A 22,645-nucleotide genomic window follows, 5' to 3' on the forward strand; every position below is an offset into this window, starting at 1 on the left:
AGTACACTTCACTCACAACTTCGCCTTTGCTTCCCTCTGTGATTGCTCCCATTGCCGATTTATCCTTACGTTTCCCCATATCCTCCACGCGGCCGCAGCCAAAGCCAGCGGAGGGCAGCCCAGCAACACCCACGACCACCACTCCGGACTGCTCTCCCTGATCTGCTTCATGGCCTCGCCCAGCTTGGCCTCCAACTCGTCCTTGGACCCGTCATTCCACAAAACCACGCCGTTCCCCTGCCCTCGCTCCATGCACCTCTGCGCCTTGACCCTCACGTCCGCCTGGCTGCGCACCCGATTCTCCGCATCCTCCCTGCTCAGATGGGCGTCCCTCTCCATCAGCCGCTTCATCTGGATCTCGGGATCCGACACGGCAACCACCATGGTCACCCCGCAGAAGCGATCCAGCTTGCTCTCAAACAGGAGCGGGATGTCAAGCACCACCGCCCAGTGGCCGCGGAGATAGCACCCCAGGACCATTTTGAACATTTCCCTGCGCACGGCCGGGTGCACGATGCCGTTGAGCACCGCGCGGTCCCTTTGCAGCTGCTCGCCGTCGCCAAAGACGCGTTTCCCGAGGGCGGGACGGTTGAGCGGCCGCCCCTTGCCGTCGGGGCCGTTTTCCTGGCATGGAATCCGACGGCTCGACTAGGAGATCCGGCGTCGTCGGGCCAAAGTATTTGACGATGGCATTATAGCCGCTTGTGCCGGGCTCGACCACCTTGCGGGCGAGAACGTCGGCGTCTACGACGGGGAGCTCATAGGGCGTAGATTTGAGGAGCGACGAGACGGTTGATTTGCCCGTTGCAATGGAGCCTGTTAGTCCGATGAGGAGCATTTTTCTTTTTCCTTCTTTTTTTCTGGGAAACTGCACGGGGACCACTTGGGGGCGGGCGGGGAGGGTCAGGTGTGAATGCGTGAAACTGTGCTGATGCAGGCTGATGCGTCTATGAGCTATGAGGTGTGAGGTTGACAGGGCCGAGCTGTCGTTTCCCTCCAGCCCTCCGAGGTGAGGAAATAGTATGAGAGAGCATGCGTTGTCTGGAGCTAAGAATCAAATATTTAGTGTCTGACTGGTGCATCTGCGTTATGCAACCCCGGCATCTAGCGTCACTGAGCTGTTGGTTGGTGCGGGGTTCGGGTGAAGCTCCAGCACGAGAAGAAGCCGAGCTGCCAGCCGGGAAGGAGCCAGACACCACCAATTGATGCAAATTGCCGGCCTCTACTCCACCAAGTGCATCCAGCGCTACCAACTTGACAGTAAAGACAAAGCTGCAGCGTGCAGCCTAAGAATATTGAAGCAATTGGTACTTGGGACCATTGACTATTGCCTAGTATTTCCCCGCAGAGGACGTCGCCTTTGACCGACATCGGATGCAAACGACTGTCCGCATGCCTTAGCAAACCGATAAGGAGTCTGCCGGAAAGCCCAGTCCCAAGATAAAGGCGTAAGATATAGAACCAAGACTGAAAATGTCAACTGGTCCGTGGCAACTATTGGCTCCCAGCGGGAGATTGGATCAAAGAACCAAGGATCTGGCTGGTAGCTGCTGCCGCCAAACGGCTCAAGTGCCCCCACGTCACCCAAATTCGGCCCTCAACCATTTCTGAGCGCCGGATATGTCTCCATGTTTCGCATTGCAGTAATATGTACTTCGTATTGCATAAATACGTCGTAGGGCACGGCACGGGAAAGCTCCACGTCACACAAATCAGCAGATACATTGCCGATTATGCGGCCATCCGCATTGTTTGCAGGCTTTCCACAAGGTAGCGTCGCATGATGCCACCTCATCGCACGCCACAAAGCACTGCCGGGCGTGGCACGACAGCTGGATCGAGTACAAAAATAGTTGAAAGTGTAGAAAATGGACCCAACTCTAGCAAACCCTATCCGGCCCGTCCGGCAAGTTTCTTGAATACTTAATTTGATGATGGGCCTCGCACCGGCGTTCTCGAAGCACGCGCCGTTGAAATTTGGATGGGCGGAACAGTCTCACTCGAATCTTGCTGATCTGGGGCTGGCCAGCGCCACAGATCGAGGGGTGGCCTGTTGCCTGCTCCTCGGTTAAGGGTCACATGCACGGCATTCCTGGTCGCTCTAGTAACAGTCTTGGGCAGTCAGCGTCCATCTGACACAAATGCACCATGACTGTGTCGTCGACTGGGTTGCCAATCTGGGCTTTCTCGACATCTGGCCAAAAGTCGAGGGTTGACCGCGGTTATGGTACGAGGACGAGAGGGAAGGGGCTGCGGAGGGATCCTGCCGCACCCGTCCAGTGAAGGTGTGGGGATTTGTCAGTTGTCCCCTCCTCGAATGTCGAAAGCATCAAAACGCCAAGTTGCTTTGACTGCATGCTAGATTCGTAGGTACCCAGGTACCTAGTAACTCTAAAGGACGGAGAATGACTGAGCTTGAATTTCCAAGTGCTTGCTGCCTTAAATCGAGGCGGCTCCGCAATACCCCGGTGGCTTTCGGTCCAAGTCCCCTAAGCTCCTCGGCCCAGATGTCGACCTGGGATCCACGTCCAAACGGCAAAGTACACATACAATTATTACAATTATTATCTACGGAGTACACGGAAAGATTTACAATTCTAAGCTTCACCCCGCGCGCAACTGCTGCATATCAAGTTGACTGTAAGAACACAGTAGACTGTTAGGCTCGTATTGAGCCGGCAGAACCGGCGTCAGATGCGAGCGAGGTCAGGCACCACATGGAGGACGTGCTCAAGTACTCGGTACCTCAGTTATTACCGAGCAGACATGGGCAGTCGAACGCTGCCAGGGATGGCGCGTCAAATGTGTCTGGCGCACAGATGCCAGACAGATTTTGATGCGGGGGTTGCAGCGTCACATTGAGAGCATGTGAAAGCCGCGACCAGGACTCCCAAAGCTTGACTCTTGTCCGCGGCCGCTTTCGTGGCCACTCGACGCCTTCGACGCCCTCAACTTCACGCGGCGGTCGACGCCCGCCAAGGGCGATTATTGCTGCAGAATTGCGGGCGAATCACAGGCCGAGCCACGTTGACGCCGTGGATGCGCTTGCTGCCTTTGAGTGCCGCCTTTGTGCCTGAACTTGCATATGCTTTTGTCTACAGCGGTCCGGATGTCCCCAGGCGCCGCCCACTGCCCACAAGCTCATGAGCCCACCCTCATGCTAACCTCTACCCTTGAAGCGCCCCACCACCCCAACGCATGTCGCCCCATAAAGAACATGGAAGCACCCACATTCTATCCTCCCATGGCGAAGTGTTTCTCTATCGTGTTGTTGCTGCAGCTCTGCCTGTTCTTTAAACACTCCCTCGTTCCTAGTTCTCCTAAAGCACTCCATCATACTCCGCACTCAATTTCAATTTTGGTTTATGGATATAGTTTTCAGCATATGAGCGACAGGCACCAACCTACAACTCTCCCTCGACGTAAATCGCCCTTCTGAGCCCGAAACACCCTTCGCCGGAGGGAGGCAAAGGAGGGACACAGCTTGATAGCTCGCCCGGCCTTCGTTCTGGCTACTCTGTTTTCAACTTGGCGACCTTCTGTGAAAGTCTTGCAGTGGTCACCTTGTGCAACTCGCACAGTCGCAGACCCTGCGCTGACCAGCATATGCTTAATGCTGGCTAGCCAATCTCGCACACCTCGAGACAAGCAGCCCAGGGTACTTCGACCTTTTCGCCGCCGACGGTCAGATAGAATCGCTGATCTTTCCGCTCTCACCTTGCAGTCCGCGCCCATTAGTTTGCCATTCTGCGCAGTGCCTTAAAATTAGAAGTGGTTTTCACTTGGGCTTCTGGATATCAAATAACCATGAGCGACGACGAACCCCAGCTCGTGCGACCGATTCCCCGTCGACCATTCAACCTAAATCTCACGAGTGCGACACCCCCCGACGATGACCTTGCTGATGACGATGAGCCTTCTCAGGCTAGCTTTGGTTCCTGCCTTGATTTTTCAAGCCCAAGATTCTTGCACCCAAGCTTTGACCGGTCCGACTCTACAGCATCACTCAGCCGCCCGCAGTCCTTCATGAATTTGACTTCGTCGACCTTGATGGGAATATATTCCGAGGCAGCGTCCAGCAGTAGAGATCGCTTCTTCAATGGCTACGACGAACCAGATACGCCTTGGGGAACTGGTGCACGCACTCCTATCAGACGTCCCAGCATCAACGAAGCGACTTACGAGCTGATGCGCGATCGCTCCCACGTTCCCAGGCGAATATCTTCTTTTGGGCCCTATGCGCGGGTTGAGCAGGCCGTATCCCATTCCGCTCTTGGCTCCGTTACGTCCCTCACACTCCGTGGCACTTTGTTGTTCTTACTCGGCTTAGGCTACGGCGCCCTCGTCACGCGTCTTCACAACGAGCAGAACCAATTGCCCCAGATGCCTGACGACAGCATTTTAAAACCCGGGAATAACTGGAAATACCTCGCCTTTTGGGGTGTAGCTGGCATTGGGTTGGGCTCATTACTACCATGGTTCGACAAGCTGTGGGAGGACACCTTTGGCAACGAAGAGGACGACAATGTTGCTGACAAGGGAGCTAGCCCGGGGACGGACTGGGCTTTGGTAATGCGAGCTATTGGCGCATTTGTTGGCATCATTTTTGCCATTGTGAGTCCAAAATCCAACATTGGCGTCTCGATACCAAAATGCGCAACTGACAAATCCTTCCAGCGCAAGCTAGCATGGGTATCTACCCTTCAAGTGTCAGCGACATTGGCATTGGTTAACCCCCTGTTATGGTGGCTCATAGATCGCAGCAAGCCTGGGTTCGTGCTGTCTGCTGCAGTTGGCTTGACCGGTTCGATTCTCCTTCTCGGCGTTGACCCTGAGATAATGCCTGCGCCATCGGGACTGCCTACTCGTAATTCTTCAAATGCCTTTCATAGCGATCCTCTTGCATTAGGTGGCTTAGCCACGCAAGAAACGGTTGAAACGGGGGTGTGGATGCTCAGCGTGCTGTTTTGCAGCTGCCTCTGCTTTGGCAATATTGGTCGCAGACTGACGTGGAACAGATCGACCGGAAGATGGGGCGGAGTCCGATAGGCCACATGGCGACCAGGCCCTTGGAGGATATTAATGTTGCATTTCTTTTTTGGAATTTTGTGTATTGTATTAGTTAATTGTATCTTTAAGTTCATGATACCCGCATGGCTTGGTTATAAGAGAACCATGAGGAATATAGGAACGGCCGGGGCGAATACCGGGCCAGTATCTCAACTTTTGCGATCTATTGGATTGCATATATGTATTTGATGTCTCTGTGTTTTGCGAACTACGCCGGACTCTAATCGGTGATAAGCTCTCACTTCTTCTAGAGCAACCAGACAAATAGTCCTTTTCCGTCAACACGGCCGCGGTCGCGTTTCCGACGATTGCCGATACTCTAGCCTCTGTGTAGCTGACCAGTTACAAGTGTGGCCTTGCGATACCCCAAAACAGGCAAAAATTGTAGGTGGTTGTGATGCCTATTCCGGAGCTGCACGCAATCCAAGACTTGGCGAACGCAGTATGCGACAGGATATATCTCCAGGCACCGAACTAAATGGTCGATGTTACTGCATGCAACGTTCGAGAATTGGCTGGTAGTGTCCACTAAATTAAGTAAGTTACCAGGGTAGCTTTTGAACGATACTTGGTCATGTAAGTAGTAAGTTGTAACTCAAAATCATCGGCTTGCAACGGTCAGGCAAGTAGCCCACTGGTGCAACTCACCACTTCAGAAGTGACGCCAATGACTTTCGCCTAGGGAACCGTTGGCGAACAATAAAGAAAACACATTATGCCTCTCCATCTGACACAGGTAGTATGATCACAGGAATGGGGTGCCGCCACCAATCTAGAAGTTCGCGAAGATGAGAAGCCGTGACTAGTGGCGATGATGAGAATGACGTCTTGTACGCGGATCGTGGCCAGTCGTGACTGCTCATTCCATCAATCACCCCCACTGTGGGCCCACAGGTTGTCGGGGACAGCTAACAATTATTCAGGGTCCAGAATGACGATTCGGAGAGTGTGTCTGTCTGATGTAGGTTTTCCAGGGACGCTGAGGATTTAAGGCATTGGAACTGTCTTGAGCACTAAAATTCAAAATCAAGAGCGAATAATGTTCGCAAAAGCCTTGTGAATGAGCCGTATTCCCTTCGCTCCTGCCCATCTTTGTGTGACATGACATATGACGTAGCCTACCAGACGTGTTCAGATAGGCTCGGTGGGAAGGTGCGAGCTGCCTGCTTCTCCAATCTGATAGAAGCGCTAGCTGCTCGGCTACGCATCAAGTTGGATATATAGAATTTGAATATAACCACGCAGCTTCACACCATAGCCAACGTCGGAGCGTCATCAAAACCCAAGGATTCCCCTCCCTCCCCAGCGCAAAGCAGCGGTCGGGAGAACGCCGGACACTGGAGGCCACTCGGCGCTTGCAGTCGACACAGTCGACACACTCCATGCATGACGATGACTTTCCACCCCCATAAGAGTCGGCTCCTACGTCAACGGTATTTCCCCTTCCCTTCGGCTCGACCACTCACATTATCTTTTCATCTTCCAACGCCACCCCACCGACTTGGGAGCTGGCCCGTTATTGTGGAGATATCGTGTTTTACCACCCGAGGAAGTTGGATCTCGATGATATGAGGTGAACTTCGGCAGGCATATTGTCTGTCCAACTCTCAGCCTTACTCTTCCACAAGAGAGAACACGAAGATCTTAACGGAACAAAATATCCTTTTTATCTATTTCCGCCTCTTCACCTTCCGGGCGCCTGTTTTTCTCTCTTGTAGTCGTGGCCATAACTCTTAAGCGATCGGTGCGCAACCTTGCTCCTTTCGTTTCAAAACCGCTCAGCCCAAGTTGTTATAGGTGTCTACATCCTCCGTCTAGCAGCCTTGTCGGTCTATCCTCGAGTGGTGGCGTCCTTCACAGGCTGGCATATTTATCGGCCGAAACCCGACCTGCCGATGCCTGCAGACCCCAACTTTACCAGAGACTTTCAATTCTCAGAGCCTTCCAGCCGACAGTAAGGCTCAGTCTTCACTGACCAAGATAACTGGGACCATATCTCAACCTATTACGCGACACAATAGACTCTTGTCTTTGGCTGTTTCAGGGAGCTATCATCTTCAAATTTACACTCGACTTGAACAACCCGTTCGTCAAGGCTGCTTCCCCCAATTCTAATGCTCATGACATCACGTCCTCCATCTTCACCGGCTGAGACTCGAGCCGATTGGAATCCAGAAGATACCCAGAACCTCGGGAGTCATATTCAACAACTAGAAGGCGCGATTAGTGAAGAGCAGCATAGCATTACAGACAGCGAGATGCGAGTGGACATATCCGCACAAAACAAAGATGTCCATGAAAGCTTGCCAGACTCTCAAGCCCAACGACAGGAGGAAGAGGATAGTAGATACCAGAATCGAGCGCTGCAACAACAGCAGATACGAGATATTGTCCGCCTCTTCCAATGCCGGCGTTGTTCGAAGCCGTTCAAGAATGCCATAGCTCTGCCCTGTGGCCGAAGTATATGCAGGACGTGCGTTCCTGCAACCCACGTGCGAGCTAGCATCACGTATCCCGCTATTCCGGATCGACTTCGAGGTTTCATGTGCCCTTTCGATGATTGTTCCAGGGAACATGCCCTGAGTGATTGCGGACTCGATGTGGTTCTCAACAAAGTTAGCCAGCTCATAGAAGAAGAAATTCAACGAGGTCAGCGAGCTGCGACACAAGCAAACTTTTCAACAAGTATAGGCTTTCGAGATCCGTGGGGTGTTGCTGGTCTGCCTTCGATGAATGATAACAACCATGTTCCTCGGATTATGCCAGGTGGCCGGCTGGTGGCGACATGGTCTTTGGCCGCAGAAGGAGGGTTGTTAGCCGATGCCGAAGTCACATATGAGGACATTTCGCCAGAAGGCTCTCAAGATGATTTCTCGGATTTCGATGCCAAAGGTTTGAAACATCTGCAAACTATTACTCGCAATGAGGTAGATTGCCAAGTATGCTATGCGTTGTTTCACGACCCATTCACAACGGGCTGTGGGCACACTTTTTGTCGCTCGTGTCTACATCGGACATTGGACCATTCACACCGATGTCCCATTTGTCGTTGCACGCTAGCCATCAACCCGCTACTAAATCCCGATCTATGCCCATCGAATGAATCCATCACTCGGCTAATTGAGCTGTTTTGGCCCGATGAAAAGGCAGCTCGAGACAAAGATGTTGCGTCAGATATCGCTGCGCGGCACCAAGACCTCGACTTACCATTGTTTGTCTGTACGCTTGCATTTCCGTCTATGCCTACCTTCCTCCACATCTTCGAGCCTAGATACCGATTGATGGTTCGGCGGGCATTGGAAGGAAATAGGACCTTTGGCATGGTCTTACCAAAACGTCCCCGAGACGCTGACGACACCCATTTTTACGAACTAGGCACACTCTTGCGAATTGTCAACGCTGAATTCTATCCCGATGGTCGCAGTTTGATCGAAACAGTCGGTCTAACTAGATTCAGGGTTTTGCGGCATGGAGAACTTGATGGGTACACAATTGCAAAAACCGAACGTGTCGACGATATGTCACTAGAAGAGGAGGAAGCTGTTGAAGCTTATGAAGCTGCTGCGGCGACTAGGAATGTTGATGCTGCCGTTCTGAACAGTGGTTCCTCCGCCGGGGTGGACAGTGCTCCCGTAGAAATTTCGGACGAGACCAGGCCAGAGACTGAACCAATAGGCATCCCTCCAATCCCTAGGACAGCGTCAGATCTACAAGCGATGTCGACGCAGAATCTAATGAGCTATGCCACGGCTTTTGTATCCCGCATGCGTGGACAAAGTGTTCCATGGTTAACAGCCCGAATGTTTGGCATATATGGAGAGTGTCCAAGCGACCCTGCTGTCTTCCCATGGTGGTTTGCCAGCATGTTGCCGGTGAAGGACCTCGAAAAATATAGACTATTAGGCACATCTAGTGTTCGTGAACGACTCAAGATTTGTTGCGGTTGGATTTTGGAGTGGGAAAGGACGAGATGGTAAGTAGTGTTACTACCTTTTTGTTCCCTTATAAGCCCCCGTTGCTTTGCCTGCCGTACTCAATGCGCTAGAGCGAATAAGGGCTAAAGAGTTTCAGGGCTAATCTAGTTGAGCCGCGGTTAGGTCATTTCACAATTGCTCTATTCTCTGAGGACTGATGTCCAAGGACATATCCCTTGAAAAAATCCTGTTGTACAAATTGTGTCTGAGAGGCTGAGACTGTTTGGATAGATATATCTCGTTAGCATGACTTTGTTATTAGCATTAGCAGCCTGTATTACTTGACGATGAATAAATAAGGAACATGATATCTCTAGGGTTAATTACCAGCAAATAGAATGAACGGTTGAAGTTCCTGTTGCCAAATGTTCCGCGAAGAATCGACTGTCTATGTTTACTCCCGTCAAGTACATTCCCACTAGCAAATCACTCCAACCAATCTAGTCAGCAACAGTCCATTGCCGTGTCATTTTCCCAAATGTATGCCACGACAGCATCACCACCCAATCGCGTCTACTTTCCCACCCGTACTCGCCGCCATCGTTGCATCCCCCCATACCGGGGCCTCCGCTGGGGCATTCCATGAACCAGGCATTACATTGTTGTGCGCCTCTGCTGAGGGAGCATTATTGTCCTGTACAGTATCTCCCCATTGTGCACCGTTATCATTGTTGCCATTCCGCGCATCCTGATTCTCCCAGGTAGCGTCGCCGGCAAAAGGCTGTCCGCCACTAGGCCAATCACTTCCGCCGTTGTTGCCGCTGTCGTTACCAGTATTATTATTGTTGTTCCAACTTGACTCCTGATTATCTCCGGCATCGAACTCCTGAGAACCGCTCGGCCCTCCATTGTTGTTGCTGTCCCATGCACTCTCCTGCGTCTGATTACCCCAACCGTCTGTAGCTCCTCCGTTGCCGTTTGCATTCATGTCTTCATTACCGTTGCCATTGCCCCAGCCACTCTGCTGCGGCTGGCCTATCTGGCCTTGATTTTCGATTCCGGCAGGACTTGGGTTCTTGAGGCTGGCGTTCCGTACGGAGCCGTTGCTGCCTCCGTATGCACTAAATTGGGATCTGGTCTTGTTTGGAAGATACGAATTGTGCTTCGCAGGAGGGAAGACATTATTCCCGCCAGCAACATCTTGATTTTGACTTGATGGAGCAGCGCCGGCAGTTTTCGTGTTAGGGTTTATCAGACTGAACGCTCCTCTGTTCTGGCTTTGGTTCTGAGTCTGAGTGACTGGCTCCATGTGCGGCCACGGTCCGCCTGGGAAAGCGCCCGGATACCCAGCATATCCCATAGGAGCAAACGCATTCCAGGCTGGCATTGCCATTCCTTGTGTAATAGGCACATGTTCCATACCTGTCTTATCTTGCACTCTGTCAAAACCATGGTAGTACGGGTTCTGAGTCGGATGTGGCATGCCAATTGGCAGAGGTCGAAGTGACGGATCTCGCTTGGGATAAAGAGACTGGTGGTGATGACCGTACACGGGGCCATGATAGATTCTGACAATGTTGTTTTCGGCGTCGTAGTAGGCATTTGGGATTGGATCTTCCGGTGTTTCGATGACTCTTTCTGTATGGACGACTTCTGCACGCATAGGAGCAATGAGGTTCGGACGACGCGGGTGAGGCCCAGGGTATGCCGTCGGGTATTTCCTTTCTCTCTTTTGTTCGGAGTCCTTTTCTTTTGGTGAGGCTTTCTTTTCAGTGGCCTCTGTTGGGGGTTTCTCGGGCTCCTTCTCCGGTTCTTTATCCTTGGGTTTATCGTCATTCTTATCCTTATTCTGCCCATTTTTTGCTTGGTCCTCATTTTTATTCGCATTCTTGTTCTTATCTTTATCCTTCTTGCCCTGCTGCTTGTTTTCCTTCTTCTTTTCATCACCGGAATCATCCGTGTCCTTGGCAGATTCTTCCTGCGACTCCCCTCCCGAACTATCCACCTTGGCTTTCTCCTTCTCCTTGGCCTTTCCCTTCTTGCCGCCGTTCTTCTGACCTTGTTCACGCTCCTCGTTAGTCGTCGCCTCGGTATCAGAATCGGACTGCTTGGCTTTTTTGGAAGCTTTGATTGCTTCCCGCTGCTTTTTCTGCCGGCCGCGAGTACAACTGGAACACTCACAGGTAGGATGGGGCTCGGAGTCGTCCTCGCTATCAGATGGTTTAGCTGCTTCTTTTCCCTTTTCTTTATTCTTTTTGTTTTTACTCTTTGAGGGAGATGGCGGCTCGCTTGCTTTCGAGTCGCTCGACTCGGCCGCGATGTCTGCTTCTGAATCGGTGGGCGTGTCTTCAGACTCAGAAGATGCTGGGGGTTTTTTCAGGGCAGATTTCTTGGGTTCTTCTTCAAAGCGGACTTTTTTCACAGTTACATCCGCATTGGTTTCTGGCTTGGCAGACCTTCCGCTGCGAGGGTAGGTTATTTTGACGGTGTCTTCTTCGGTTTCATCGTCGGTGAACACTTCCACTGTGACGACGTCTCGTTTCTTGCGAGGCTTCTTTGGGATGGGGCCGAGTGCAGATGGGATGGTTGTGCCGACGATATATTCGCACAGTAAGAGAGACTTCGATGGCCACTTCTTATTGCTGGGCATTTTGGGCGGTCTTCTTTGTGAGTTCTTGATTGGGCGAAGTTGAATTAGATTAGCTCTAAGGAGAAATACCCATGGTCCATCGACTAGGAGACTGGGTTGTCGTGGCGTGTAGACCAGCCACTTGTACTCAGGGTGTGCTGATTAGACAAACGATGTGGGTTGTCAAATTGAGATGATATGGTACGAAAGAAGATGAGACGGGCAGAGCGGGACGTGGAGGGAGAATTCTAAGCCAAGCTGTGAAGACAGCTGGCTACCAGCTGTCAAGCATGTCGCGGACCGCCGACGTATGGGATTGCGGGGGATGGGCTCGATTGAGCCGAAGAGCCATAATTGCTCGTTTAGGATCTAATATCGCCAAGAATACTATATCTCTCTTCAGATCAAGAGATCATGGCTCCCTCTGGCGGAAAAGTTGGCGGCAATGTCTCAAATAGAGTCTTTAGGCTGCGACTTCATGTGATTTTCTTAGGTCTGTTCGTTGGCACTGATAGTTCACAGGTTGCCTCTTCGCACAGCATCACAGCCAAAGCTCCAGTGTCAGTGAGGAGCATCCGCGCTATCAAGTCTAGAGAATAAGAATGTACAAAAATACCAGCCGGAGGAGAGGCCCATTTGCAATACCAACTTTGTATGTAGACATCTTGGAGTAGTCGACCACGATGCGGGATTGCGTGCTCTGGCGCATACAGGATGCAAAGTCATGATTTTCTCAAGGAAGCCCAAGGTCACACTACTGTCGAATGAAGAATTAAAGACGACACAGAGGCTGAAAATTCTTCGAAATAAATGGAGCATAGGTGATCTTTTCTAGTCCAGTCCATTTCACTTCCACCTCGAGTCTGTCCACCTTCTTAACGATCTAGTACTACCATCTTCGAGCACTAATACAAATCAATACGGATTAGATAATCGTGGAATCGAGCAGATCTTCAGAGATAGCCATCTTAGACAATACTACGTTGTCAACCAGCTTTGGCCAATTCTCAGAAAGACCAGTCTGATGACAGGAGTCAAACCTACTCGCATAGTCGCTTTGTCCATCAAGATACACCAACAAGTGATTTCGAATTTTAAGTTTAGTTCATTGGATCGTCAGTCAAGACTTACAGTACATTCTGAAAAAAACCGAGACGTGAAGCATAAACACTAATGCAAAATATAGATTCATACACCCACAATTGACCATTGTGTAATGCCCTCCCGTTTCACTGTAATCAATTGCTGTACAAGTCCTAGGACATTGCCAGACCACACTCTTCTTCTTGTATTTGTCCTTACGCCCTAATGAACCACCATTACTCCTTTACAACTCTTGGTCTTTTTCGCACTTCTTAACCTCGTACTGGACAGTGTCATTCCCTGTCCCCCAAACCTTCGGTTTGAAGTCAAGGTACACGAGCTCATTCTTTTCCGGTTTCCATTCTCCATCTGTGTCTCTGTAATAAACCATCTCGCCACTGCCGGCGTCTCGAACCTCGATGGTTGTGTGGGAAAACGTGCCATCCGTTGACCACTCCAGTTTGTAGCAAGAGTCCTTCTTCACGGGGAAGGGCTTAGAGCAGCGGATATTTCCGTCACTGTCGAGGCATTTCTCTATGGCGTAGTCAAGCACTTCGCCTTTGGAGACGGTCTCACCAGCTAGACGGACTATGTGTTAGATAACCGAGACGGAAATTCGTTGAACAGAGCCATCGTACCTAATTTTACGCTAGCAAGTGCGAGGCCTGCAATGGCGATCTTCTGTACATCCGGGATATACATGACGCGAGTTCGAAGTTGATGGCGCAGAAAAGAGGTATGTTTCGGGTAGATGAATTCGTTGTTGTTAAAGAGACGAGTGGTTAAAGTACCGAAATAAGGATCTCCAGAAACAAGGTATTTAAGCAAGTAGGCAAGCAGGTATTATAAAACAGCAGACGTTCTACCAAAACCGGCGAGATGCTCAAGCTTATTCGCATCATCGATGACGTTGATGGAGGGAGCTTTTGGTCCTTCCTGACCCTTAAATTGCCTAGTTCGGTATGTGGGGCTGTAACCTAAAAATACAAAAAGTACTAAGTTACCAGTTGACCTATCTTTTCTCCCCTCTTTAGCTGTTTTTACGTAATATAGCTAGAACAAGTAAGGTGATGTATGCATGGAAGGCTGCGAGTGATTCGGCAGATGCAAAAACGCTGACCAACTAGGTAACTACCTAGTAATTAGTGAGAGCTTCTGCTGCGCGGATTATAAAACTCACTTGCATACTGTATAGGCATTTTGGCTATATATGTAGTCGCTGCTTTTATATCATGGGCGCTCTGTCGAACTAAATTAGGAACCACGTCACGCATTGACATAGATGACCGTCCAAGAAGGGAAAAGAGAAAGGCTCTATATACCGTGGGAGACAAAACTATTTCACCACATCAGATACCCGCTCTGATATGCTGCACCGTATTAATTGTATTCTTTTTTGACAGGCAAATGTATTTCGCCCTAGACTGTTGGGAAATTAGTAAATGTTGGGCCCATGAAGGTATTGATACCTAGGTCTGAGGAACTACAAAACCCGTTGCGCTCAAGAGCAAACAGTGCCAAGGCTCGAGGCGACTGTTTGCAGCAAAAATGCGAAACCCTCGCCTGCTCACATTCTTCACCACGAATAACTCTGCGTAACAAGACGACATTCTGTCTATTCGGCCTAAATTCCCCATACACCGAGTCTGGGGTCTTTTGCTGCTCCGAAGCTGAGGCTCCGTCGTGGTGCCCGGTGTCACATAGATACGTTGCCTGCTTCTGCAGCGATCGATAGGACCTGTTTGTGACTCTTAGAATGACTTAGGATAAAGGTATTGGTATACCACGTGGCTACGTTGCGAAGAATTAGCACAGCAAGCGTCATCCACAGCATGCCAGACGCTTGCTTTTATTACCTACCTTGGCTTCACTCGAGTCCTACCCATCGGCATCCAGTCCCTTTAATTTTCTACAACTAGAAAAATAGGGGCGAAAAGTGGCTGCTTCCAAGATATAAACACGAGAAAGTTTAGGAGACACAAACCTAATGGACAACTTGCCCTGTTCAGAGTCATAGCCGCCCCATTTCCCCAACTCTTTCTCTTCCTCTTCTTTATTATCACCATGAAAACTCGTAAAGTCTAGGCCGGTAACGGTGGTGTTGTAAGCGCTCGAGTCTGCAATCTGGTGACGCAGTTAGAAGCAGAGTCATGATGGTTGATGATGCCTTGTCACTAGGGCGTATAATTCCATGGCGGTTCTGGCGCGTGTGGGAAGAAAAATCTCCCTTTTGGGTGAGGCTGCTGTGCAAGTAATTTTACCCAGACGAGCTCGAGAGATGACAATCCGAGTACCGCCGCCTCGAAGTCTCTTAATTTTCACTCCCAAATTCGGCCGTGGTGTCGGACATAAAAGTAGCTACCCTGTACCTTTGTGCCTGAATTCAAGAACCCCGCACTAAAACTCTTTGGGATCGTTGCTCCAGTCCTTGCAGCCCCTCCGACTCATGGGAAAACATCAAAAATCGCCCCTCTCTGACTCAGGAGGGCCCGTGCCAGTCAATGCGGCATCACCGATTTCTTCGTCTTTTTGACATACAGGCCTGTGACTCGTTTACCTCGTCTAATAATCACAGAGACGTGTCTCTTGTATTTACTCCTGTCGAGGAGCTGCAATTCTAGGGGCTGGAAGCCTCCAATTTCAATTGCCTAAGGCAGCAACATCACCTCCCGTAGGTGCGACCTCGCTCTCGTTACATCAGTCATTCTCCCTTCGTTCCTTGCCATTTGAATGCAAGGCTCCGCTCTCCCCCCTAACGACCTCGACGACCGTATGGCGGTCATGGTCAATCAACATATTCATTTTCTTTCGTTACCTTGGACCACTGACTGACCAAAAGACGCTACTCTGCAGGGTCACCATGGCTTCCTCGGCCGATTCCGCACCAACCAATATTCCCGTCAGGGATGGCCCCCCGTCACAGCCTGATGGTCAGCTACCCAACTTCATCGTCGAGAGGAACCTGCTGTTCGAAGAGCTGAAGAAGAAATACGACGACGCCGTAGCCGCGAAGCCTCGAAACCCGATCACTGTGTCGCTCACAGCCGGCCCGGACAATATCACTGAAATCTCTGCTACCGCTTGGGAGACCACCCCAGGTCAATTGTTGAAGCACGTTGCCAAGGTTATCGCGTCCGAGGCAGTCGTTGCCAAGGTCAATGGCGAGGTCTGGGATCTGACCCGGCCTTTGGAGGCTGACTGCGCCGTCTCGTACCTATCTTCGAAGGATCCCGAGGGTCGTGCTGTATTCTGGCACTCGGCCGCACACGTACTCGGCGAGGCTTGTGAGCACCAGTTTGGCTGCATGCTGTCCCATGGTCCCCCAACCAACATGGGTTTCTTCTACGACATGGCCATGCGGGAGGGTGACGCCGTCAAGGAGACTGATCGCCCAGCCCTCGAGGCTTTAGCAAAGAAATTCTTCAAGGAGAAGCAGCCATTTGAGCGAGTTGAAATTGCCAAAGAGGATCTGCGAAAATTGTTTGGGTACTCCAAGTACAAGATGCACTATATTGAGAAGTTCGTCCCTGACGGCGGCTCCACCACCGTGTACCGCAACGGCTCCCTCGTCGATCTCTGCACCGGCCCGCACATCCAGAATACCAAGCAGATCTCCGCCTTCAAAATCATGGGCAACAGCTCAGCTTACTTCTTGGGCGACCAGGCCAACGACTCCTTGCAACGTATCTCTGGCGTCGCTTTCCCAAAGAATGATCAAATGAAGGAATGGCTTACCTACTTAGAGGAGGCTAAGAAGCGCGACCATCAGCTGATTGGAAAGAACCAGAAACTATTTTGGTTCAGTCCGCTCTCGCCAGGCTCACCGTTCTTTCTTCCTCACGGCACTCGCATCTTCAACGCCATCCAGGCAATGCTTCGAGAGCAATACTGGATGCGTGGGTACGACGAGGTTCATTCGCCCCTCATGTATGATGCCCAGCTCTGGAAAACTTCGGGCCACTGGGATCATTATCAGGAAGACATGTTCCGAGTGCCGTTAAAGCACACCCACGGTGCAGCGCCGGATGCCTCAGCAGCTTCTGGGCCAGATGCTAGCAAAGATGCCAACAAACCGGCCGACAAAGATGGCGAGAATGCCGAGGTTGCAAAGTTGGAACAGGAGAGGCTATTCGCTCTAAAGCCAATGAACTGTCCTGGCCACGCTCTCATGTTCGCCAGCGAAGAGCGCTCCTATCGATCTCTTCCGTGGCGAGTCGCCGATTTCAGTGTTCTGCATCGCAATGAAGCTTCTGGTGCGCTCACCGGTCTTACTAGAGTCCGCAAGTTCCAGCAAGATGACGCGCACATTTTCTGCACCATCGACCAGGTCACCGACGAACTTCGAGGCTTGTTCAAGTTCATGACGCACGTGTACACCATGTTCGGATTCCCATTCAAGCTTAAGCTCTCCACTCGCCCAGATTCCTACATGGGTAAGCTCTCCGACTGGGATGCTGCCGAGGATCGACTCAAGAAGGCCCTACAGGAATTCAAGGGCGATGACTGGGTTATCAATCCCGGTGATGGCGCCTTCTACGGGCCCAAGATCGATGTCACCGTCCACGATGCCTTGGGTAGAGAGTTCCAATGCGCCACTATTCAGCTTGACTTCCAGCTTCCCCAGAACTTTAACCTCCTCTACCGCACCAATGAATCTACGGCCGATCGCGCCAAGGGCGAGGGAGAGGAAGAAGGCGATATTCCCTCTGGCATGGCAAGACCCGTCATGATCCACCGAGCCGTCATCGGCTCCTTTGAACGCTTCATGGGTATCCTCATTGAACACTTTGCGGGCAAGTGGCCCTTCTGGCTCTCGCCACGCCAAGTCATGGTCATCCCCATTATGAAGGATGCGGAGGACTATGCCAGGGAGGTGCGAGACATTTTGCACGACGCGAAGCTCTACGCGGACGTCGATGTCTCGGGCAACACTCTTCAGAAGAAGATTCGAGCCGCACAGCTGGCGCAGTACAACTTTGTCATGGTTGTGGGTGCCGAGGAGATTGAGAAGCGAGCGGTGAATATTAGAAATCGTGACGATCCCTCAAGTCAGCAAAAGGGTGCCATGATTGATCTAGATGATGTTGTTAAGCGGCTTGTAGAGTTGAAGGCCGAGAGACGACTGGCTAACTCTATCTGATAGAGGAGGCTTGGGAACAGCAGTGGCACTCGGTGATAGAGGAAAAGGAGATGGGGTTTCTCTCGGCGTGGACTATGAAAGAAAATAAATGACTCTAACTTATTACGTAGTGTAATTTGGTTTCTAGACTTCATAAATATTGGCCCACCCAGAAGAAATCTTTCAACATGCTCCCTGGTTACTGGTGTACTGCCACATGTCCTGTGGCCTCAATTGACACGTACAACTCCTGCAGCGACTTAAATTCATCTCCAGCAACCCCTTTTGCTCATTTTCTGGCTTGTCAAACCAACTATTGGGACGACGTTCGTCGGCACAAGCTAGGCCAAAATCCTTTGTGCGCATAATTTCATGGTTGGCTTTTGTGCCTTTGTCAAGAAGTCTTCATCTCGGCCACTCTTATCAGCACTTGGCCATTGCGGTTGTGGAGTTGAGCCTCCTCATACATACATGGCGAGTGGAAGCTGCAAACTGGAAGAGTCAAATTTGAACCTGTGAGGCGGTGTATGCAGGCTGCTAACGAGTCGATATTTTGCACGGACATCCAGTGTTTTAATATTACTGTACTTGCAGGGAAACTTGGCCCTCGTGCCCTACGAACGCCCCGAGCCACTGTATTTGGTCCTAGTCCATTTCTATTTCTATCTCCCCTGCAAAACACAGTGTGTGTTGTGGGTTCGGTTTGGCTACCCTTCTGTCCGAGAGAGGAGTGAGGAAAGGCAACAAAAAGGGAGATGGTGATACCTGGGACGGTGCGCCTCTCATTACGCGCAAATTCAACTTGCCACTACTTGAATGAAGACAAGGTGAATTCTTGTTTAAAAGTGGTAACTAGTATACTACGTACAGCAATTATTGAGAAGTATGACGGTCTGCCAGCGCCTTTCGTGGCATCTGCACTGAGGAGCTTGAATTCAAACTGCGTTTCTTGGACCCAACGACTACACCTCACCAAGAATCCCCATCAAAAAGGCGAGGATCGGTCCTGTAGATCCTGCGTAGCACATCCCAGACTCATTCCAACCTCGACGGAAGTCTGAATTTTCTGCTCACTCAAGCGCAAAAGATCGTCGTCGAACTTGATGCGCCTATATTGAAAGGCGACGATGATCGACGAGCCGCCAAACTGAAAGACGCCCAGCTCGTCTCCCTTGTTGATCTTTGTCCCGGCGCTGCGGTACTTGTTGTAAATGCTAAAAGAGTCAGCAGCGGCCTTTGTTCTTCATATTGCAGGGTCCGTCGACGTACTGCACGCTTCCCACGTCCGTCGCGCCAATAGCCGCAAACAGGACCTTTCCAAACTCTCTTGTTTCGATGACGACGTAGTCCCTTCGATTGCGCGTCAGAATGTCCACCTTGCTCTGCAACGCTACAGGGTCGACCTGGTAGTAGTCGCCCGGCAGGCTCTGGTACGTCTTCACCTCGCCCTGGACGGGCGAGTGGTACCGGTGGTAGTCTTGCGGCGAAAGGCGGAAGCTCGCAATTGCCGCGTGCTTAAAGTCGTCGCTCACGTCATTGTTCATGACGAGGTTGGCGAGGCTAAAGTTCTTGCCCTTGATCCAGAGCGCCTTTGCCTCGTTGACCGAGTTGAAGACGACGACTCTCGAGTCCGCCACCACGACGGCTCGGGAAGGGTCGTCGGCGTCGCAAATGGGCCGTGAGCCGGCTTTGTGCGCGCGGGTGAAGAAGTCCTCGAAGGTAGGGTAGCGCGTGATGTCGGTGGGCTCGAACTCGCGCATGTCGATGCCGTACGCGTCCACGAACCCCCTGATGCGTCTCCTGGAACCGGGACTCCTTTCCTTTTGGCCTGCGGTATTTCTGTGTCAGCGACGGTGATGGCGGCGGGGGACGTTGGGAGTGTCGATTTAACCGTGGCGCGAACCTTCTGCGACGGACTCTTCGTGCATGTACAGCCTCATCAGATGCGTCCTGTCGATCCATTCGGTGAGTGGGTTGAACAGGACAAGTAGTTTCAGCTTCTTCCATAGTGATTGCTCTTCGCGTTCTATCTTCCCCGTCTATGCCCCGGGTCAGCGGCCAAATGATACGTCGTTTGCGCCTTTCTTGATCATCACCTTTCGGTTGAACGAGCGCCAACCAACTTCCGAGTTTTGTTCCTAGATGCGTGGTTAACAAGTACTGTGGTGGGCTACATCATTTCGACGTATTTGCGGTATTCCAACGTACAAGCTTCACCCAGTAGAGGAAGTAGTCGGCGATTGCGTGGATTCGTTGCCAGAGAGTCATGATGGGTGAATTTGGGTTACGGCCGAAATCTGAGTAGCAAGGAAGGAGTCTTGGAGAATAAGGGATAGTATTGCCATAAAATGGATGAGATTCCCCCCGACATTATTGATGAGATTTGTTTTAATTTTCATCGAGGAAAATATAGGTTCTTTGACGAGTTGGATGATGTTGGAATGACGCAGTACACCCGACGCCACACTTCTGTGCTGCCAGCTTCAAGCTGCCGAGGGTTTAGCCATATTTATCATGTCTGGTACGAGCAATGCAATGCAACCACGGGGACCCGAACTCGGTGAATTCGTGGCACGGCGGCAAGGATACTCTGATTCAACCATTCACTGACAACCTTGGCTGCCCACGGTGAGAGACCAATGCTCACAAAACGGAGGAACATGATGGGTTCTATGGGCGAGACATCTCCTAACTGACGCGAGAAGATTAAACATGTTCTCATTCTCGTTATTCACCCGGTCCCTAAGACATCTGCATCAAAAGTTAAAAACAGACTTGCTTGGCCTACCCCTTACAGCCGGCAACGCCGCCTCGTAGAGCACAACTCAAGCCCGTCAGGTGCAACTAGTGATGAAGAAAATGGATGCAAACAACTACTTCGTCTCCTCTGAGGCATGTGCAGGTCCTCGCTTCGAAGGCGTTTCGGGCCCCGTCTTGCTAATGCCTCTCGTCTCATGTAGTCCTTGCTCATCATTGCGGTTCGCCGTTGACTTCCAGCCCGCCGCACCATCTAGACTTCTCCGTCGCGCCATGTTGCTGTTTTCCTGGGACTGGTTTGGTCTTAACCCTACGGCGTATATAGTCGCCGCAATGAGACCTATACCAGCAGCCGCTGTCACGATAACCTTTTCTCTAGGCATTCTGAAGCTGCAGAACTCTGTGAGGAGGGCCTCGAGTGGAAAGGCCATCCGCATTGCTGTTTGTTGCAAAGTATTGCGAGGCGTACGATGTCTAGATGAAGAATGAATGGTGCCAAATGAGTCGAAGAATTTGAGGAATTTCCTCGGGTGCCGCACGCAGGCAGTTTTGTCGTGAGCGGTATGCGTTGGGTTTCTGGGTATGTACGTTGGTGTCACGCAGAGGTGATGTCACGGTGACGAAGCGTTCTTGTTACTCCCAGTGACCGTGCTCCCTTGCAAGGCGTCACAGGGATGTCCCGGTAGTTTTTACCACATGGCCATCATGATCAAGACCCTTCACCTTTGACCGCCGTCCACGTGTTGCAAAGGCTGTAGCAGGCGGCGGCGGTTCACGACTTGCACAGAGTCCATAACCATGACGCTCACGGCGTACAACGACGTGATGAAGCAGTTACGTGCATGTAGAGGTGCTGAAGTAAAGAAATGAAGAGGGCTAGGTTCTGATGTCGATGGCCATTGGCGCTGGTCTCGATGATGGAGATCCGAAGCGCTTCGAATGTTGATGCTTCAAAAGCGGCATGGAGTCGCGCGACTGCATGTGTACATGAAGTGCCCACTGCCCGGGCACCTCGGTAGAGTCGGTACCTAAAGTCTCCCAGTGCCACGAGCTTTTACTCCCCTAGTAGGTCAAGCGTCGGCCTAGCTCCCACTATAGCGGGAGTGTCGGACATGCAGTTCAGCTATACCGATGTACTATTAACCTCGTCATAGGTAAACTAGACAGAATACCACACTAAATGTTCTCTTTATATTTAACAATAAATGAGTCTTACTGTATACCCACTCGATGGCCATATTAATAGATAGCTTTTACATCATTAGGTGCTAGACATATGCAAGGGGTAGGCGGAAACCTGCAGGTCGGAATAACAGGGTAACTGAGGGCTATGTAATCAACGGTGAAAGGTAGGTGCTGGTAGCATTTTTTGTACTCCCGTGTGGTAGGCCCGGCTGTGGGTGCGCACACCGCATCTTAACACTACCTAGGTAGTTAGCACGTCAACTGGTATATCTCGTAGCGGCTGCACATATCTTGTGCTAGCAGCTACGCACATTTTAATATATTATGCATATAAGACCTCAAGTGCTTCCTTCCCGCGGGGCCCACATTTAACCTTCACCTTTCACACCTACCTTTAATATTGACCTTTAATATTCCCTGTAACATCCCCCGTTGACATCCACTGTCATCATCCACCTTACTAGACCTATTAAAAACCAGGGCCATCAGGACCAGCAATAATGGCAACAACGGCAATAATAGCAATATGTCAAGATTATACCCAATGCTTGCATCGCCAGCATCACATTGGTGCTGATATCCTGTGATACATTTCGAACCCATCGAAAGAGATGGTACATTGATAAGCTGGTAGTGCACCAACAGCCTGTCCGACACACGAGGTCCCTCGGACCCCTGCATGTGGCCGACAACTTCCAACCTCTCTCCTTCATTCACCACACGCGCCGCCATTGCCGCCGTTAAGCATGCTTCCAGACGACACTTCCCTTGATATCACCGATCCCCTGGGATATGTGGATATATTCCGGGGAACAAATTCCAGAACCCAAGGGAAGGCCAGAGCTAGCGGCACAATCCAATATGGGATGGACCCTTGACCCGATCCGG

General features: G+C 51.1%; 9 protein-coding genes across 11 annotated transcripts; 3 read left to right on the forward strand and 6 right to left on the reverse strand.

Moving 5' to 3' along the window:
- Positions 1–12: 12 nt before the first annotated feature.
- On the reverse strand, positions 13–480 carry CAB5_1 (Dephospho-CoA kinase; the record flags this gene model as incomplete). Its single annotated transcript, XM_007813167.2, has 1 exon — positions 13–480. One exon carries the CDS (start codon positions 478–480, stop codon positions 13–15), a length of 468 nt encoding a protein of 155 aa, XP_007811358.2.
- Positions 481–3,158: 2,678 nt separating this feature from the next.
- Positions 3,159–5,971, forward strand: J3458_008906 (uncharacterized protein). Its single transcript, XM_007813168.2, has one exon. The coding sequence runs from the start codon at positions 3,808–3,810 to the stop codon at positions 5,047–5,049; it is 1,242 nt and encodes a 413-aa protein (XP_007811359.1). The 5' UTR covers positions 3,159–3,807; the 3' UTR covers positions 5,050–5,971.
- Positions 5,972–6,072: 101 nt separating this feature from the next.
- J3458_008907 (uncharacterized protein) lies at positions 6,073–9,388 on the forward strand. Of its 3 annotated transcripts, none has more exons than XM_066119456.1 (2): positions 6,073–9,043; positions 9,142–9,388. In XM_066119456.1, exons 1-2 carry the CDS (start codon positions 7,185–7,187, stop codon positions 9,200–9,202), a joined length of 1,920 nt encoding a protein of 639 aa, XP_065975251.1. In that variant the 5' UTR covers positions 6,073–7,184; the 3' UTR covers positions 9,203–9,388. The 3 variants fall into 3 exon arrangements, with proteins under 3 accessions (XP_065975251.1, XP_065975250.1, XP_065975252.1); XM_066119455.1 differs by having other exon boundaries at positions 9,168–9,388; XM_066119457.1 differs by having other exon boundaries at positions 6,073–9,388.
- A 152-nt stretch (positions 9,389–9,540) lies between these two features.
- Positions 9,541–11,634, reverse strand: J3458_008908 (uncharacterized protein; the record flags this gene model as incomplete). Its single annotated transcript, XM_007813170.2, has 1 exon — positions 9,541–11,634. One exon carries the CDS (start codon positions 11,632–11,634, stop codon positions 9,541–9,543), a length of 2,094 nt encoding a protein of 697 aa, XP_007811361.2.
- A 1,063-nt stretch (positions 11,635–12,697) lies between these two features.
- On the reverse strand, positions 12,698–14,992 carry J3458_008909 (uncharacterized protein). The gene is made up of 5 exons (XM_066119458.1): positions 14,557–14,992; positions 14,019–14,434; positions 13,877–13,937; positions 13,335–13,827; positions 12,698–13,275 (listed from the first exon to the last, which is right to left on the reverse strand). Exons 4-5 carry the CDS (start codon positions 13,396–13,398, stop codon positions 12,941–12,943), a joined length of 399 nt encoding a protein of 132 aa, XP_065975253.1. The 5' UTR covers positions 13,399–13,827; positions 13,877–13,937; positions 14,019–14,434; positions 14,557–14,992; the 3' UTR covers positions 12,698–12,940.
- A 169-nt stretch (positions 14,993–15,161) lies between these two features.
- Positions 15,162–18,072, forward strand: J3458_008910 (uncharacterized protein). Its single transcript, XM_007813172.2, has 2 exons — positions 15,162–15,367; positions 15,550–18,072. Exon 2 carries the CDS (start codon positions 15,557–15,559, stop codon positions 17,834–17,836), a length of 2,280 nt encoding a protein of 759 aa, XP_007811363.1. The 5' UTR covers positions 15,162–15,367; positions 15,550–15,556; the 3' UTR covers positions 17,837–18,072.
- A 728-nt stretch (positions 18,073–18,800) lies between these two features.
- Positions 18,801–19,575, reverse strand: J3458_008911 (uncharacterized protein; the record flags this gene model as incomplete). Its single annotated transcript, XM_007813173.1, has 2 exons — positions 18,801–19,029; positions 19,085–19,575. 2 exons carry the CDS (start codon positions 19,573–19,575, stop codon positions 18,801–18,803), a joined length of 720 nt encoding a protein of 239 aa, XP_007811364.1.
- A 126-nt stretch (positions 19,576–19,701) lies between these two features.
- On the reverse strand, positions 19,702–20,083 carry J3458_008912 (uncharacterized protein; the record flags this gene model as incomplete). The annotated part of the gene is made up of 3 exons (XM_066119459.1): positions 19,702–19,854; positions 19,912–19,953; positions 20,024–20,083. 3 exons carry the CDS (start codon positions 20,081–20,083, stop codon positions 19,702–19,704), a joined length of 255 nt encoding a protein of 84 aa, XP_065975254.1.
- A 605-nt stretch (positions 20,084–20,688) lies between these two features.
- J3458_008913 (uncharacterized protein) lies at positions 20,689–21,009 on the reverse strand (the record flags this gene model as incomplete). Its single annotated transcript, XM_066119460.1, has 1 exon — positions 20,689–21,009. One exon carries the CDS (start codon positions 21,007–21,009, stop codon positions 20,689–20,691), a length of 321 nt encoding a protein of 106 aa, XP_065975255.1.
- Between the last annotated feature and the right edge of the window lie 1,636 nt (positions 21,010–22,645).

This window comes from Metarhizium acridum (assembly GCF_019434415.1).
Source record: "Metarhizium acridum strain ARSEF 324 chromosome Unknown scaffold_141, whole genome shotgun sequence".
Lineage (NCBI taxonomy): Eukaryota > Fungi > Ascomycota > Sordariomycetes > Hypocreales > Clavicipitaceae > Metarhizium > Metarhizium acridum.

What these genes read in the sequence shown, in the direction of transcription:
- J3458_008906 (XM_007813168.2), top strand. Translation starts at nt 3,808, where the DNA reads ATGAGCGACGACGAACCCCAGCTCGTGCGACCGATTCCCCGTCGACCA.
- J3458_008907 (XM_066119456.1), top strand. Translation starts at nt 7,185, where the DNA reads ATGCTCATGACATCACGTCCTCCATCTTCACCGGCTGAGACTCGAGCC. An exon ending in GAGTGGGAAAGGACGAGATG is followed by an intron (nt 9,044 to 9,141) that starts GTAAGTAGTGTT and finishes AAAGAGTTTCAG; the next exon opens with GGCTAATCTAGTTGAGCCGC.
- J3458_008909 (XM_066119458.1), bottom strand. Translation starts at nt 13,398, where the DNA reads ATGTATATCCCGGATGTACAGAAGATCGCCATTGCAGGCCTCGCACTT. An exon ending in ACTTGCTAGCGTAAAATTAG is followed by an intron (nt 13,276 to 13,334) that starts GTACGATGGCTC and finishes TAGTCCGTCTAG; the next exon opens with CTGGTGAGACCGTCTCCAAA.
- J3458_008910 (XM_007813172.2), top strand. Translation starts at nt 15,557, where the DNA reads ATGGCTTCCTCGGCCGATTCCGCACCAACCAATATTCCCGTCAGGGAT.